Source organism: Perissodus microlepis, chromosome 15 (assembly GCF_051167445.1).
Source record: "Perissodus microlepis isolate ML-2025 ecotype Zambia chromosome 15, ASM5116744v1, whole genome shotgun sequence".
Classification (NCBI taxonomy): Eukaryota; Metazoa; Chordata; class Actinopteri; order Cichliformes; family Cichlidae; genus Perissodus; species Perissodus microlepis.
Window position 1 is genome coordinate 31154093 of NC_140475.1, and position 18884 is coordinate 31172976.

Genomic DNA, 18884 nt, shown 5'->3' on the forward strand with positions numbered 1-18884 from the left:
TCTTTCACGTGATTCCGTTTATTTTGAAAAGTCTCAACAGCATCTTGAGCTTTATAGAGATTGACAGACCACGTGACTTTCGCGCATTGCATGCCGGGAACTCGTGGCAAAACAATCCAAGTACCACATCAAATGCAAGCATTTGCAGCACCACAAAACGTTCATTCTCCGGTTCCAATACCTTCTTGCTTTTTCTTTGCCCCCCAAAAAAGGTATGTACAAAACGAAGGAGAACAATGCCGGTCCGTACAAAGACAGACTTGATGAAAAGGCAAAGAAAAGATACGAGGGAAAAAAAATCAAAGGAGTGAAAGGGTTAGACCCTTGGGAGCACACAGAGTGGACAAAAATACGTTAGCGTGCTGCCCAACTTTCACCACGCTCATATTTATAATTATACGGTTCTTGGACTGAGTGCATACACTCATGAAGTTTAGTAACTTCAGGTCACTGCAACAAGCCCAGGTACAGTTTACCGACGGATGGGTACAGAACCTTGAAATGCACCGTGTAGAACGAAAGACCATCGTACGAACAAAGGTAAGTTTACCAGTCTCACAAATCGTCTTCATAAATACGCATTCGTTAACCGTTTATTAATAGGACCTTTGAGCTCAACGGTGATTAATTAGTAGTGGAAATAATTTCTGGTTCGCATTACAGAAATCTAGCAGTGACAATAATATTGTATGCTGTAATCATACTGGGCAATTAGTGATACAAAAAAACTGTTTTATCCTGTGAATAAAAGTACACGTTTTTGTCAATGTACCATGGTAATAAATGAAGCGAAACACAATATTGTGTCAGGACAATTCAAAATTTATGCACAATAAACAAAGGAGCATAGCGTCACATTTTCAATCTCTATTGTGAAAGGTTTATGTGGAAAATAAACAAGTGGACACGCGATGGTTTTACCGTCCGTAGTGTGGTTATATTAAATATAAGAGAAAGAGAGAACTTTAAGAAATTAATATAGCCACTACAGTGACCATCAAAACGATGAAAAAATATTGCCATAAACAGTTTATTTTGGGACACCACAAAACAAATGATAGTGTAAAATTAAACGATAGACATTTTTATATCGTCATCCGATATATATCATTATATCGAACAGCCCTATATACAGATCAGTATTTAAGATTTGACTCTCATCTTCCACTGGAGCATAAACTTGGAGTCATCAGGACTCTACAACACAGAGCGAACGCCAACCCCACTGACACAACGGCCAGGGAAGCAGAAGAACATCACATCAAGAAGGCCCTGAGTAAATGTGGTTATCCTAGCTGAACTTTTGTCAAAGCTGGGAAGGCACCTAAAGAAAGCTCCAGCCGATCCAGGAGAGAAGGACAACCGCTGCCTAAGTGAAAACCCGCAGTGATCCCTTCTGTGTCAGGAGTATCGAAACAGTTGAGATGCATTTTTTCTAAACACCGAATCTCCGTGGCCTTTAAACCCCAAAACACGCTGCGCCAAAAATTGGACTACCCAAGGATCGGGGACACTCCAGTGGACACTCTTTCAATGATGAGGATGTATACATCCTGTACAGGGAGCAGGGAGTCAAGGAGGCCTTTTACGTGAAAAGGGAAAGACCATCTCTGAATTGAGGAGGGGGCCTAAGGGTACACTTTTCATCAGTGGGCTGGTTTCAGTCATTGTGCAAATGTACTGTTTATAAGGTTGGGGAAACCTGCAGATAGCTAAGACTGAAGAAGTCACTCGAAAGAGTGAAGAAATGTTTTTCCCATTGAAAACGCTATGTCCAGATGAACAGAATCAACCTTTTGGGATTTCCTGCTAAAATAAATACAATGAATACAAAACCCTTTAAATTGAAAGAGACTCATAGACAGGTTTTAATTTTCAAAGTAACAAATAAAAGCCTTACCTGCATAGAGCACTCCATAACAGAAACAGCAATGACAGCGTCTTCTATGGTAACTGTCTCTCTGTACATGAGCTTGGCATGGGCTGTAAAATTAACAAATGCTTTGTGTTGCTTTTAAATAATCATATGATGAATGTTTAGTAACTAATTAAAATATTTGATTAAAAAAAAATAATAAATCTCCACTCGCTCCTGTGAATGGTCTTTAACCTTCAAGATCTAGTCCTCGAACTGAATCGAAACGATTTTAGAAATCAGTGACAATACCCAGCCCTAAGGCAAAGCATGCTGTGCAAAGACACCCCTGAGACAATCAAGCACATAACAGCAGGGTGCAAGATTCTAGCAGACAGGGCATACATGGAACGCCATAACAAAGAACATGAACATCTGTGCAGACTTTGAGAAGTCAGAAGGCCAAAATGGGATACAGTTCCTAGGGTGGTTGAGAAAGGCCATGCTAAGTCATGTGGACTTCCACATACAAATGGACGGCTAACAAACCGAACATACTAGTGATGGACAAGCAGAGGAAGGAGGCTACAGGGATAGATATAGTTATACTAAAGTGGCAGCAACAACAGGAAGAAAGAACACAAGCAGCTCGAGAAATACCAATAACTGAGAGAGAACCTAAAGATATGGAGTGTAAAGGCAACAATGGTTCCCATGGGAATCAGAGTATTGGGGCAGTGACCACCAAACTGGGCGGGAGGCTCCAGCAGATCTCACGTGTCATTCCTGGGATCTACTGGAGCCTCTGTCCAGAAGAACACAGTCCTAGGAACAGCAAAGATGGTGCACAGGACCCTCAAGCCTCTGGTTGAGTTTGAAGGTTAAAGACTGCCCACAGGGCGTATTTTTATACGTTTACACACTTTTTTGCCCTTCCCCAAAAAACCAGAAGCAAGTTCTCAGAGAGAAAACAGAATTGTTAACATTACATTGTAAATGAAAAATAATAATTCAAAACTTAGAAAATGATACCCAATACAAAAAAAAGGAATAAAAACATCTTGTATGCCTTTCGGTGCTGCAAGAGCAGCGTGTAAAATATTATCAGAAGACTCGTTTTAGACCTGACCACAATCAATGACTTGGCTTAGACTCAATTTATGAATAAATATGACCAAACTAGTCTGAAGTCAAACTTCTCATCTTACCTTCAGCCAGCCTGCTCAGACTCTCCAATGTGCGAATAGTTGTGCGGGCAGCACTGCTGCCGTCACTCCGTCTTTGTAGCTGGTAGTAGCGTGTCAGTATACAGTTGGCTTCTTCTGACATCACTGGTTTTAAATGTTTAATCAGGCTGAAATAAGCTTTCATTTTCTCCATAGACCACAGACTCGAACACTGATCGGGTAGTCCTTAAGAAAAAAAGAGAAGGGGCATTTTTACCACGTTCTCCCCATTGAAGGGTATGTGAGAGAAGAATAATAACCAATTATTTCTAACAACAGACTTTATTGTTTTAGTCATATTTCACTTCCAAACTCAAAAACATGTCTTCTACCTCTGTCCTCCATAATGAAAGAGGAGATGATGTGGTCCCACTCTGCATTTCTGGTATCCAGCAGAACTAAAACCAGGTCAAAACGACTTAGCAAAGGACTGGCCAGAGCTACGTTCACAGACAGTGGCTCGTTGGGATCATACTGGCCTTTAGGGTTGGTAGCTGCCAGAATGGTAGTTCTGGTATTCAGTTTACACACCATGCTGCAGAAAGAGAGAGCAGTGGATCACACAGAAAAAACCAAAAAAAAAAAAAAAAAAAAAAAAAAAAAAAAAAACCCAGATGAGTAAATACTTTTTTTTTTAACTTAAAATGATCCATTTAAATAATCCAGTATGTGGATTAAGAGATTTATTAGTTTATCTAAATTCATTTTGTATTAGATTCCCCTTGTGTTTTCTACCCCTGTGTTAAGTTTCCCTTGTCCTTTATGCGTTTCGCGTCTGCATGTCTTTTGTTGTTAAGTTCATGTTGTCATGTCTGCGTTTCATTATGTTTCCTGTTTTATTTTGAAGAGGTCCTGCGTTCTACGTTCAATGTGTTTAGTTTTACTCCTCCCCTGTGACGTCATTATGTTCATGTGTGTCAGCTGTTTCCCCATGTGTTCCCACTTCCCTCATAGCTGTGTGCTATTCTCCCTGTCTTCCATGAGTTTGTTGTTGTTAGTTTCCCAGTTTAGTTTTGTTCTTTGTTTCACCTCCACGCCTGCAGTAAAGCTGTGTTTTTGAGTTCACGTTTGTCTCGGTGAGGTTTGCGTTTGGGTTGTTTTCCTGCCTGCACAAAGCCGTTTTGTGACAATATGTATAAAAAAAATGCTGTATAATATTACTGTCAGAGTTTGAGTACAGTATTGTTGTGTGAAATAACTGTAAATAAAAAAGGAGGGGAAAGGGGAGAGTTGTTAAGATCTCAGTGCTACTTAGGAGATGTTTACAAACTTACAAGGTGAGTAAATGTTTAAACGATAGGAAGGAGAGGAATGTAGAAGACTGTAAATGAGACCCATGAGCTGAGCTGTTGTTTGGGAAAGTGGAGTGAGTTGGTCCTGAGGCCCCGTTGATGAGAACCAGAAAAAACAAACCAAACAAAAAAACTGTCGGCTGGATTAAATGATGTTCTATCCAAACTGGCAGCTCACATGTAGCTCTTCAGCAAAATGAGCCAATAGGATAAAGAAAAGAGAAGATTCTGCTGAATACCAATGAGCATGCCTTTAGTAGACTAGGTCATAAACAAGGTCTTAACAAAATGAGCCACTTGGCACAAGTAGAACAAGAAAAAAAGGAAACCCTGCTAAACACCCATGAGTGGACGAGGTCATAAACACAAAACGAGCCACTGATAACCGTGACTAGATGCCAGAACCTTATGAACATACTTAAAACTGGACATTGTTAAGGAGAGTTTGCATAGATATTATAATGACTAAAATTACTTCAGTAGGAGAATGAATTAGTGCCCAATGCAGACTATATTTGGTAGTAGTGTAGAATATTTGAGAACAGAAAAATGAGGTCATTTTTTATAAATCGTTAAAATAAACAATACTGAACAAAAAAAAGTTTCAACAATAGCAACATCAAGACAATAAGACTCCACTGATAATAAACTACATTATCAAAAGTAAGTAAATATTAATAAGGCAGAGGTCTACAACTGAAACATCATATTTGGTCAGTCTTAACCTGCTGGTCAGCAATTTTGAATTTAGAGTTTATTCCCCCAAAACCTGTATCTCCTTAGAGACTGTGTCTGCCCCAAAACCAACAAAAAACACTTTGAGAGTCTTTTGCTGATATATGGCATTGAAAAAAAAATGTCATTTTAAGAGTATTCCCTGAAACCCCTCTCAGCTGACACTTTGAGTAATCTTTGAGTTGTTTTTGACCAGAATATGGCCTTCAATGTAGGGGTGGGCGATATAAACGATATACAATAGAAACGATTTGAAGGCCGATTACGTCACAGCCAGGCGACGAAGGCTGTCCCAATTCGTCGACTCCTTCAAATGCGGCCGACAAATGCGTCCTTCATTTCCCCGAATTTGAAGGATGGGTCGGGGTTGTCCTTCGTGGCCCACCATATCCCAGAATTCATAGCGCGGCCCAGCCAAATTTCAGCTGCCAACAATGGCGGCCGCTACTAAGTTTTAAAATTAGTCTTATTAATCTTTCGCAAAATAAACTTTTAACATATTTTCAGGCGAGAAAGTAGCTGTGTAAATTACAAATATCTGCTTGGTTTATCAAGACATCGTATATTTGCAAAAGTGTGCCGACGTTTTCGGAGACGTCTGTTACCCACCCGCTCGATAGCAAGCCGGGGGGGTTCAATGGTCACTCCAGCCGGCGAGAGCAGCGGACCCCCGTCTTCATCGTTTTCAGACCCCCGCTCTTTCGCTACTCAGGTTAAACATGATATAAAAGTCACTCAGATACCATAAAAATGTAATTGTTTGCCTTTTTTCTGTGTTTTATTTGTTCCGGAGTAAATCGCTTTGGCTGAGATCAAAGGCATTAGATTAAATAAAACTTTATTAATCCATTGGGTGGGTTCCTCTGGGATTTTCACACAGCTGAATAAACGTTAAACAGAAAACTGATTAAACAGAAGTGTGAGACGGTCGAGAATTTACGACAGTGTCCTGTTATATTTTAGATAGCAAGGAGCAGACGGCCGAGTTTATTAAATTCCACCAAGACAGCGGTGACGCAAATCTGAAGGCTAGACCGTCCCATTTCACAACCTCGCACTTCCGGCCTTCTCGGTCTTCGAAGGACCCGGCCCACGTTTTGGGACACCGCTTATATCGCTCTATCGCGATAGCGCATGTTGATGATGTCATGAAGCTGCGCCTGTTTTGGTCGAAAGCATCGCAGCGGCTACAACCATTATCATCTGCAAATTATGCCGGGCGACAGTCATAGCAAAGAGATGAAGCACTTTTGAAATATGGGGAAAGCCAAAAACTGCGCTTCCTCCACTTCCGTAACATTGATTCATTAATGTTGAATTCTCTCGCAGCTGTTCTATTCCCATGTTGTTGCAGTATATTAATAACTAACCTCATATTGTGGATGAATAATCTCAGTTGTTCTCCTGACTGAAGTTTGGCCCGTGTATAGCATCCTGCTATGCGATTGCATTCGTCCCTAACCACCAGAATCCCTCACGTTAACTTTTATCGAGTGGAAATAAAAGTTGGCGTTCATCCTCCAGCTTCACTGTGCTAATGATATGCTAACATAGCTGTGTCGCTAGCAATCACGTAGCACAACATTATATACCAGGTAGTCCAACTTAGTAACCCTGCAAACGCCACTGCTGTCTTCATTTATGTTGGAAGTGGTAGCAGAGCTGTACGTTTTAATTAGTTTCAAAAATCTCTCAGTCAGAACATGGTATGTCATGTTTAGGTGGAAACTAGCGGGCTAACTTCCTGTTAAATTCTAACTCTGTTAAATTTAATAAATTCTGTTTTCATGGATGCATGGATGTTAAACTTAATTGTTACACCTGCTAAAGCAGCAACGCTGATGATTTTATTAAAGATGAAAGAATTTAGACCGTTTTTAACTCTGTGTTCATTTGACTTTGGGACCTGAAGAGGACGGAGTTTTGGACCCAGATTACTCCGCGAAGCTCCTCACTACGGCAGCCGTGATGCTCTGACAATCCATCAAAACATTTTTTAACAGATTTCTGCACACCAAAATCGGTTCGAGGTCAGTAAGCACAACCAGAATTCATACATAAGGCACACTCGATTTTTGAGAAAATTAAAGGATTTTAAGTGTGCTTTATAGTGTGGAAAATACGTTATACAGAAGAAAAGAATATATCGCGATATATATCGTTACCGCACGTGCTTCAAATTATATCGCGATATGGATTTTAGTCCATATCGCCCAGCCCTACTTCAATGTGCATATTAAATGCTTACATCTACTTTCACAATATCTCTAAAATGAGAAACATCCTATCTCAAAGTGATGCTGAAAAACTAGTTCATGCATTTATTATTTTTAGGTAGGACTAATGCATTTTGTTATTAAGAAGATGTCCTAAAACTCTACAACTAAAAACCATCAGTTGATCCAAAATTCAATTTATTTTAATTCAATTCAATGTTATTTATATAGCCCCAAATCACAACTCAAGGCATTTTAAATTGTAAGGTAGATCCTACAATAAGAATGCTGCAGGAAGAGTACTGACAGGGACTAGAAAGAGAGAGAAGATTTCTCCTATATTGGCTTCCCTTCGTTGGCTCCCTGTTAAATCCAGAATTGAATTTAAAATCCTGCTCCTCACATACAAGGACTTAAATAATCAGGCCTCATCTTATCTCAATGACCTGATAGTACCATATCACCCCATTAGAGCACTTTGCTCTCACACTGCAGGCTTACTTGTTGTTCCTAGAGTATTTAAAAGTAGAATGGGAGGCAGAGCCTTCAGTTTTCAGGCCCCTCTTCTGTGGAACCAGCTCCCAGTTTGGATTCAGCTAGGGTTAGGGAGAACCTAAACAGGCTCTCTTCCTCCACACACTCCTCATTCATAAAGTGCTTTACAAAACCAAACATTACAGCTAACAGGTGGATTTATCCTGTTTGAGTGCAGCTAGCCAAACAGCGTAGAGCCACTTGCTGCTAAAGAGACAAAGAATGAAAGTGGACACTCCATCCTTGGTTTCTTAACATAAAACTCATTGTTGCTGTAGAGGGCAGTACTGGATTGAGCCCTTTAATCTGATTTTTAGTTTTAGTGTCCTTATTTTCCTCTGAGTTATCATTTCTGTCACTAGTTAACTAACATAAACTAATGTGTGTCAATTAGCCTCAACCAACCAACCAACCAACCACATGTTCGGTACTGACAGAAGCTGGCGCTAAACATGTTTTTAAAACCTTAAGCACTTATTTCCTAAATCAAGCTTAACAGACAGGGCTATATTTCCATTATGTAAATTAGCCTTTGATTAGTTTGTCATGTTCTCTTTAATTCATGATTTAACAGTTATTTTCCCCCACAGGGCCAGGCAGGTTCCCTGTGATAAATGAAATCATTATTTAAGTTATGTTTGTCTAGTATTAAAATTTGTTTGATGATTGGAAACATTCAAGTGTGACAAAGATGAAAAAACAAAAACAAACAAAGAAAACCAGGAGGGGGGCAAAGAGTTTTCCACAGCACTGTATACGATCGTGGTCATTCTGTGTTTGAAATTCCTAACTTCTGGTGATGTGAATTTATATGTAAATGCATGAGAGTCCTACCCGGCTTTAGCAACACTAATAGATTGTTGCTCCATAGCTTCATGGATGCTGATGCGATCCTGCTCCTTGATGCTGTTGAATTCATCAATGCAGCACAAACCACCATCTGCCAAGACCAGGGCTCCTGCTTCCAGGTGCCAGTCACCTCCATCCTTCACAGCTGCTACTGTCAGTCCTTTGGAAACAGATTCACTTTATGAAGTAATACATTGGTATTATATGTAAAAATATATAGTTAATCACATGTCCGAGTAACCCTTCATTTCTTGACATTGCTTCCAACAAGGCAGATTTTATTGTAATTTTTTTTTTTTTAAATCATCATGAGCGATACTTCTCGGGCCTTTCAAAGTTTTGGGGTAAATCGGATGTGTTTTAGCTCATTTTCAGTCCAGTCCATGTATCAGAGGAATATTTTATTGTTTGTTAAGCCACTTAACACAAAAACATGTAAAGTAATGAATCACTGTTGTGTCTACTCAAAGAAACAACACAGTTTGAAAAGCATAAACTAGTATTTTTGCATCAACAAGGTGATTCCAAAAGAGCCGTTAGCCCAAAACCTGGTATATTTTGTATACTTTATTAATCCCCTGTAGGGATATTACTTTCTGCATTTAACCCCCAGTGAAGCCGTGAACAGCCAATCAAGCGCCCAGGGAGCAGTGTGTAGGGACGGTACCTTGCTCAGGGGTACCTCAGGGTAGCCGTTCGGTGGATTTGAACCCCCGACCTTCCGATCATGGAGCGAACTGTCTACGTACTGAGCTATCTCCACCCCAATATTTTGATATGGTTTCAGTATGTCTTAAACAATGTGAGAAAGGGGACAAGTAGAGGACAAAAGTGGCAGACCTAAAAAACTGCTTACAACAGATGAACAGTATCTGAAAGTTGTTACAAACACACATGACAAAGAAGTCAAGCTATACATGACCATAAATTAAGTTATGTGTAATAATGGGCCCCATCTATGAACTCGGGTTAAGGTTAGCTCATAAAACTACTTTTTACACCTCTGTCTGAAATCTTGCAGGGGAGCATCTGGTCATGGCTGTGTCATGGTGATATTTTATTTTTTCACCTTCTGGGAAGTGGAATCTTGCAAATACGACACCTTTGTATAGGCCATCAGTTGAGACAGAGCCAGATAATATTAACTCACAAGTGTTAAGTGACAGGATTATTTTGTAATCTGATAGGTTTTAGCTGGTGCTGTGTCTTTCCATTCCTTTTTGCTTTCCATTCCTATTTTTCTTCATGTGCTCAATACTTTTCCCCACCTTTCATTTTTCGTTAATACACATTGGTTATGTGCCCAATAATCTTATATAACTGGAATTGGAATATGTTTCAGTAAACAAAAAAAAAAAAAAAAAAAAAAAAACTTGTCTCAGTGTCCAAATATATATGGACCTAACTAATCCTAACAAGGATATGAATACACATGGGTGTATTCATATCCTTGTGGGGACATCTCATTGACATAGTGCTTTCCCTAGCCGCTTAACCTAACCCTAACCATCAAAAGGCTAAAGGTCAAAGAAAAGAGACACACAGTGTGTCAAAGAAAATGTGGGGGAGTGTGAAATCCCAGTAACTCTAGGCTCCCTCCACAGAATTGCATGGCAGCATTTGTTTGAACAAACAGATTTAAATACTAACAGTATGTTGTCATATTGTGATTTATTAACCGCATGAGTGTGGAAATTATGTTTTTTATTATGAAAAAGAAAAACCAAAATGATAAAACTTTATCTTTGGAGGCTGAATCTCCTCCAGAGGGTGTTAGGAGACCTATGTGGGTGAGACTGGAGGGTGTACTTTACCATACTTTGATGGAGATCACAGTGTTTCGAGAGGATTAAAGAAATGGCGGTGATGGACAAGGTTAACAATACATGAGAAGGTATGCACAGGAGGATGGCAACAGAAAGAAGAGGAACCAAAGGGGAAACAGGATGGTACAGCCGATCCCTAGGACCGTGCACCGAAGTTTCAAAGAAAAACAAACTAAGCCAGAACTTCTAAATACCCTAACCAGCTGTGCCAGGGGTCTGTTTCTGACATACTCCCTGAAATGAACTGAAAAGACATTTTTAATGAAAAGAATGTATAACCTGAGGAGGGGCACAATATGACCTTGAAGGAAACCAAACTGTTTGGGTGATATCGAATGAATAGATTGAAACCATTGCTTTCTTTTTTTAATAGTGGTTAGGATGAGAGAATTGCGGGAAATTATGACCCAACCCAGAGAATATAACCCGAAATTTAAACTTTATTGGGAGGGCTGGGAACGGTCCATGGGGGAACCTCAAGGAGGAAGTCCCATTCTGGGACGTATAAAGACCTAAACCTAACCTCTTTGTTTAAAAGAACCCTCAGAGTCTGTGAGATTTTTAGAAGATAACCCTACTCAGGCTGTATGTCCCTAAGCCTAACCTTTTCGGGGACCTGATAAACTTTATGACAAACCCTGAGGAGAAATAAGCCTGCTCTGGGATGTTTAAAATCTAAATTTTAACATCTTTATTTAGATAACCCTCAGGCTCTAAAAGACATTTGTAAGACCCCTAGAGGAAGTAACCCTTATTGGGCCACATTAAAACTCTAGGAGATATTGTATTCCTCTAATTTGGTGGGACAGAGGAGAAAAGGAGAAGCTTAGGGATCATAAAGCCTAGTTAAATAAGAGAAACTATAAATGGCACATAAGCAATCTGCTTTCCTTGTTTTTGGGCCTTCCGCTGACCAACAGGGCCAGACCCCTGGTTTTATTAGGGTGAGTGTCTTCCCCCAACCATTTCCTTATGACCGAGATCGCTGTCAATATAGTGTGCATTCATATTGTAAAGCTAGACAGGTGAAGAGAAATAGTATTGTTTTTTCCGAGGGTGCTTGAATGCATCATAGTGATATCTCCTGGGGGGGGTAGGGTCCCTTTCTACTTGGTTTTTATATTGATTACTTATTTATCTTAATTTTAGTGATTTTTTTGTCATATGGATTTTTATTTAGTTATTAATGTTATTTATTTAGGTATAAATAAGTGAATCTTGGTTTCAGTTCAGTCCTCGGGTTCTCCCCCTTGGTCCGCGACAGTCCTAAGACTCCCTCACGGACCCTACTCCCCTCCTACCCAACTGACTAATTAGTGTCTCAGATTTTGTTTATTCTTTTTTTATATAATTTTTTCCCCTCCTTTTTATTGTTTCATCTTACTCACATTCCTACTCCGGATGTTACCTGGTATCAGGTTCTCCCCCTTGGTCCGCGACAGTCCTAAGACTCCCTCACGGACCCCACTCCCCTACCCAGTGACTAATTAGTGTCTCGGTTTTAGTTTTAGTTCTTTTTATCCCCCCCCCTTATTTTCCTTTTTGCATATTTATTTTGATGTTTTGATTAGTTTTGTTACTGAACAGTCTCATTTTATTCAGACAGATGAGATATCTAAGTAACACCCAGAGTAGAATGCATGACAAGGTAGGAGTGACACCACACAGTTTTAGGATTTTTGTTTTTGGTACCTGAGTTTGGTACCAATGTTGCATGGGAGGCACATTGGGCGTTCCCATGTGACTTAATGGTAACCTATCATGGGAGAGGCCCACAGGATTGGGCGTCTCTCAGGAAATGATTTAATCCCTCGTTCTCTCCTGGCCCCAGTAGCGTGTATCCCTCTGAGGAAGCAGGAGATCCGCGAAATGTCAGGAACGCGAGGCCAGACCAGTGGGAGAATTATTATTTTTTTTTTTTTTTACAGCTCTCCCAAGTGACGGGTGCTGCGGACAAATTTTAGCCCTCTCACAGAGTTCAATTTTGGAAAAAAAATTTGTTAAACTGACTTTTTTAGAAAATCATTAGTGTGGAGTTCTTTTCCACCTGTTGTGATTCCCTGTGGATTTAACTCCACCTGGGAGGTGGCGCTGGGAAGGAACGAGGTATTGGTGTGCGATTTAAACTGTTTGTTCCGAGCTTCTACTGATCAACAGAGTTTGTAAAAAGAAAAATAAAGAAAAAAAAAGGGGGGGACGCCCGAGATTGGAGAAAGCAATAAGCTGACACCAGATGGGAACGCTGCGAGAGCAAGGTAAAAGAAAAACAATGGAGGAATTGAGGAAGCTACAGGAGACAGACACCCGCGCACCGATCCGGATGGGAAGCTCTCTGGGAGAAAATGAAAAAGTGAGAATAGGTGGAGGTGGGGAGAAGATGGGGTAGGGTGAGGGGTCGCTGGGTGGATTAGGGGGATTAGATTGAATGTAGCGGTGGATTTAGAAATATCCTGTCTCAGAGTGACGCTGAAAAACTAGTTCATGCATTTATTACTTCCAGGCTGGACTACTGTAATTCATTATTATCAGGATGTCCAAAAAACTCACTGAAAAGCCTTCAGCTAATCCAAAATGCTGCAGCAAGAGTACTGACAGGGACTAGAAGGAGAGAGCATATTTCTCCTGTTTTGGCTTCCCTTCATTGGCTTCCTGTTAAATCCAGAATTGAATTCAAAATCCTGCTCCTCACATACAAGGTCTTAAATAATCAGGCCCCATCTTATCTTAATGACCTTGTAGTACCATATCACCCTATTAGAGCACTTCGCTCTCGCTCTGCAGGCCTACTTGTTGTTCCTAGAGTATTTAAAAGTAGAATGGGAGGCAGAGCCTTCAGTTTTCAGGCCCCTCTTCTGTGGAACCAGCTTCCAGTTTGGATTCGGGAGACAGAAACTATCTCTACTTTTAAGATTAGGCTTAAAACTTTCCTTTTTGCTAAAGCATATAGTTAGGGCTGGACCAGGTGACCCTGAATCCTCCCTTAGTTATGCTGCAATAGACGTAGGCTGCCGGGGGATTCCCATGATGCATTGAGTTTTTCCTTTCCAGTCACCTTTCTCACTCACTATGTATTAATAGACCTCTCTGCATTGAATCATATCTGTTATTAACCTCTGTCTCTCTTCCACAGCATGTCTTTTATCCTGTCTTCCTTCTCTCACCCCAACCGGTCGCAGCAGATGGCCGCCCCTCCCTGAGCCTGGTTCTGCCGGAGGTTTCTTCCTGTTAAAAGGGAGTTTTTCCTTCCCACTGTCGCCAAAGTGCTTGCTCATAGGGGGTCATATGATTGTTGGGTTTTTCTCTGTATCTATGAAGCGCCTTGAGGCGACTTTTGTTGTGATTTGGCGCTATATAAATAAAATTGAATTGAATTGAATTGAATTTAGATGTGGATAATGATATTCTGCCTGCTTCTCTGTGTTCTCCCTCTGCATACTCTGTGGGTGCCGCGGGTTGTAATCCCCCCGGGCCGCTCCTTCTGCGATGCCTCCGCGGTCCGCTCCTTCAGGCCCTTTTTTGTCTCCTCCCGTAGGCGAGTGAATGAACATGTAAGCTCCACCCGTGGAGGACGCGTCCACAGCGAATCAGCAAAAATGGTTAAAAATCAAAACTATTACTCAAACAGGTGGAGAGGAAGTCGGTGAAATGATGATCGAGGTCCCGCAACAACATGACCAGGCGGCCAATATGAGCAGTGACTCACTGGACCGCACAGATCCCGACCATTTTAAATTAAATGTAAACTTCCACCTGAGTGAGGACGGCAGGGAAGGTGACGGGTCTGCTGACGATTTTAAAGCCGTAGGGCCAAAAAATGCAAGCGATGGAGCACCTCCAGGTAGATTTGACACGGGACGAGGAGATGACCGGGCGAGGTGTCGGAGCGGGGAATGGCGGGGTCGCGTGGCACACGCCTACATACCATCGGGCGCGAGCAAGCCTCAAGTTACAGGATTGGAAAATTAAAGCAAACAAGCCTATGGTGTTTGGGGAGAAACTCCACTCCCCTGCCAGATTTAACTTGGTCTTCCTCTTCTAATATTTTAAATTTATCAAGACTCTTTACTCCGTCTGCAGCACAAATAAGCTTATTAGAAAAGGGCCTGACTTTTATTCCAGCGCCATAAAAATTTTCACGTGAGGAGTTTCGCCGGGACCTACATTGGTACCATAGAAGACCGAAACTACAAGACTTTTTTGAAACCGACAACTTCCACAGGGATCCCTTCGTCCTACCATCTGTGTGGGAACTGGAGTGGGGGGCGTTGAGCGAGTCGCTCAAAGAGCTAATAAAAAGAGATATTCAGTTGTTCCACTCCTTAAGGCCGCAGGTGGGGAGGGAGGGTAGTCTTACGGTGGAGGAAGAACGGGCGCTTAGAGAATTAAAAGTTAATCAGAACATCGTGATTAAGCCGGCGGATAATGGCTCAAAAATTGTAATTTTGGACAAGCAGCAGTACAGACTGGAAGCCCAGAGACAACTGGGAAATGAGAAATATTACAAATGCATTTCAAATTCAATCCAGCCCGAGGTGCAGCAGCAAATTAGGAGGATTGTCCACTCACTACATCACAAGAGCTATTTCCACAAAACAGCGCGACTATTTCTTAGGTCCTGATGATCCCCGCCCACGCTTATCCTATTCTGAGATCCCACCTGGAAGACCTATAGTCTCTGATTGCAGTGGTGCAATATATAACATCTCTCAGTACACTGAGAGCGCTCTCTAATAAACATCCAAGTTATCTTAAGGACACGTATCATTTTTTTAAATTCACAATAGATATAGACAGTCTGTACACTAATATCAATACATAGACGGGACTGAGAGTCGTAAGTAACATCTTTCAGCGGTACCCGGATGCTGTGCGCCCTGACGCGGAAATTCTCTGGCTTTTGGGGATTTGTCTCGTCAATAATGATTTCCAATTCGACAATAGGTTTCAATAGGTTTTTCAGATGGAAGGAACGGCTATGGGCCAGAGATATGCACCGTCCTACACAAACATATATATGAGCGAGTGGGAGAAAGAGAGGCGCTGGCCAAGTGCTCATTACAACCGGTGTTTTATTTGTACTTTGTAGATGACATCATAGGCGCATGGGGACACGGGGAGGATACGTTCCAACAGTTCGTACACATCTTGAACACACATCACCCGTCTATAAAACTTAAGCAGGAGCAGAGCGACTCTGAAATCAATTTCTTGGACACCACGGTCTTTTTTGAGGATGAGAAGGATGGCAAGAAGTTGCATGCAAAAGTTTATTTAAAACCCACCGACACGCATGCGCTCCTCCATAAATTATCACCCGCCACACACATTTCGGGAAATAGTGAAATCCCAAATATTGAGATTTTACAGAATATGCAGTAAGGAGGTGGATTTTTGCAATGCTACTTCCATATTGTTTAGGAGTTTGAGGAAGAGGGGGGACTCACGCTCTTTTTTTGAGGAAGATACACAGGGAGACGCTCTCGGGACTTCGTATGCCTAACGCATGGACACAGGGTGATTTTCGGGAGGGGCGGGGTGGCGCAGGAGAGCGAGTTGATGCTCGGCGGATGGATACTGAACTTGGGACTCCTTTTAATTAAAACACCATCGAGGACATAACGGGAGGGGAGAGACTTTTGCCCTTTGTTAGTACTTTCCACAAGAAGTACACGCCATTTCTCAGCAGTATCCACCAAAATCTTTGTGAAATGCGGACCTGGGGGCATGCATTCGAAGTGCGGATGATCAGAGGCTTAAGGAAAAACCAAAGCTTGGGTGACCTTTTGGTTAGAGCTAAATTGGAGGGGAGGGTAAACGAACCACCTGACACATTGTTGCAGTTTTTGGTACAGAAGCACATCATAAGTAATCTGCACAGTGGAGCCTCTTAGGCGATTAGAGGGAAATTCTCTCTAGAGATAAAAAATGTGATTTATGCCATTCAATGTAACAGGTGTGGGATGATACATGTGGGAGAAACTGCGGTTCGTTTGAGAGCACGGCTGCAACAACATCTATATGCCATTCATGCAGCGGAGTCGCGTACTTTAGTGGCCACCCACTTTAAAGAGCATGCAGTGGGGGCTCTGATTATCATGGGCTTGCAGGCAAATCCGAGATGGTCGGTCGGTCAGCGGAGAAGGATGGAGAGGGGTTGGATAGACAGATTCAACACTTATGCTCCATTGGGCCTGAATGTACCTGTATGAGATGCGGGTTGTAAAAACTCTTGTTTCTCTTTGACCTAAAGGATCATACATGTGGGTTGAGAGTGTTGTTTCTTAGAAGTCTCTTGTAATAATTGCTGGAGGTATTGTGAAAATGAAGTATAATGAATATATGGTACTAATGAATCCATCAAGACCCCAAGGTGAGGGAAAGGGAGGGGAGGTGCAGTGGATGACCTGCTGTGAAACTCCTGAGCTGAAAGAAGCCATAGGTACATCTATAGAGGTATGGTTGACAGAGGAAGAGTGTGAAATAAATAAATTAGGAAGCTTTAATAAAGAAAATGGACTGAAGGCCTGCTGTTTTGATGCTATAGGAATAGAAATCAGGGGATGGGAGAAAGTGGAATAAACATCAAAATCGCCCTTAACAGATTTATTTCACGGTATGAATTTCATTGGAGGGGAGGGAAAATCAACCACCTGAGACACTGAGGCAGTTTTTGGTACAGAAGCACATGATAAGCAACCTGCATAGCCTCCTGAGCGATTATGGGGAAATTCCCTCTGGAGATAAAAAAAAATGTGGTTTATGCCAAACAGGTGGATGATATATGTGGGGGAGACTAGGGCCCGTTTGAGAGTGCGTTTTTCAACAACACCTATATCCGTTCGGCGGAGTCGTGTACTTTAGTGGTACAGTGGTACACCCACTTTAAGGAGCATTGATCATCATGGGTTTGCAGGTTAATCCGGGGTGGTCGGTCGGTCAGCGGAGAAGGAGGGAGAGGGGGTGGATAGAGCGACTAAACACTTGTGTTCTGTTAGGCCTAAATGTACCCATATGAGATGTGGATTGTACATTTTTTTTTCTTCTTGAATTAGAGGACCACATATATGGGTGAAAGGGGTTGCTTTTTAGTTGTCTCTTGTATTGGTTGCCTGAGGTATTGTGATTATGATATATAATATGATATACACTAATGAATCCATCAGAACCCAGAGGGGGAGGGGGAGGGAGGGGAGATGGAGTGGATGACCTGCTGTGATACTCCAGGAGCCAAGATTGGAGGACCTGCCCGTATATTGGTGGTTTGTCTTAATCTTTGTTCTGACCTAAATAAAGGCATAGTCTATTAACCATACATCACATGGATGTAACCTAAGAGTGTGAAATAAACAAAGGAAGCTTCAAAAAAAGAAAACTGACTGAATGCCTACTGTTTCGGTGCCACACGAGCAGAGATGAGGAGATCTGAAAAACCACCACAAGTGCTTCATGTGAGAAAGTGAAATAAACACCAAGAGAGCCCTGAACAGACTTATTTCATGTGTATGAATCTACCAAAAAAACAAATTAATTAAAAGGTTAAGGATGTGAGAGCTGTTGTGAGAAATCCTAGTAAACACAGGCTCCCTCCACAGAAACTGCATGGCATTTGGCTGACAAATAGAGTTTAAATACTAACAGTATGTTGTTATATTTGGTGATTTACTAATCACATGAGTTTGGAAATTGCAATTTTTAATGAAAAAGAATATAAAACTAAAATCAAAAAGTTCAAGAAATCTGTGGCTGAATCTCCTCCAGAGAGTGTTGGGAGACCTGTGCTATAAAGAGAAACGAGTAAAATTAGGAATATGGGTGAGATTTGATTGTGTACTCTGCCATACTTTGATTCGAGATCACAGCAGGTCTTTGAGGATTAAAAAAAAAAAAAAAATGTGGGGGGGGGGGGGGGAGATGATGAACAATATCAGTAATACACAAAAGATGACGAAGAAGAGGAGGAGAATGGTAGCAGAAGGAAGAAGAGGAACCAAGGGGTAACAGGATGCTACAGCCAAACCCTTAGACCGTGCACTGAAGTTTTAAAGAAAAACAAACTGAGCCACAATTTCTAAACACCTAACCATAACCTAACTGTAACCCTGACAATAAAACCACATTTTGAGTCTCAAAATTCTCTTCAAACTTGTGGGGACCAGGATTTTGGTCCCCACAACGGCTGTTGGTCCCCACAAGTATGTCTAAACAGGTACAACACACACACACACACACACACACACACACACACACGCACACGAAAGAATTATTTTTTTTTTCACCTGTTTACTGAAACATTCCAATTATAGTTATAATGGACATGGACAGTGTAGACTCTCAGCTTTCATTTGAGGGTA

General features: G+C 41.4%; 1 protein-coding gene across 3 annotated transcripts in view; it reads right to left on the minus strand.

The window, feature by feature from the left end:
• The window catches only part of mcm9 (minichromosome maintenance 9 homologous recombination repair factor), a 35278-nt gene that overhangs the window by 4221 nt on the left and 12173 nt on the right, over nt 1–18884 (minus strand). For all 3 annotated transcript variants that reach the window (XM_084953116.1, XM_084953117.1, XM_084953118.1), the window contains 4 exons: nt 8693–8867; nt 3414–3616; nt 3064–3267; nt 1901–1983 (listed from right to left, as the gene is read on the minus strand). In XM_084953116.1, the coding sequence (XP_084809242.1) occupies nt 1901–1983; nt 3064–3267; nt 3414–3616; nt 8693–8867 (665 nt within the window). The remainder of the gene's footprint in view (nt 1–1900; nt 1984–3063; nt 3268–3413; nt 3617–8692; nt 8868–18884) is intronic.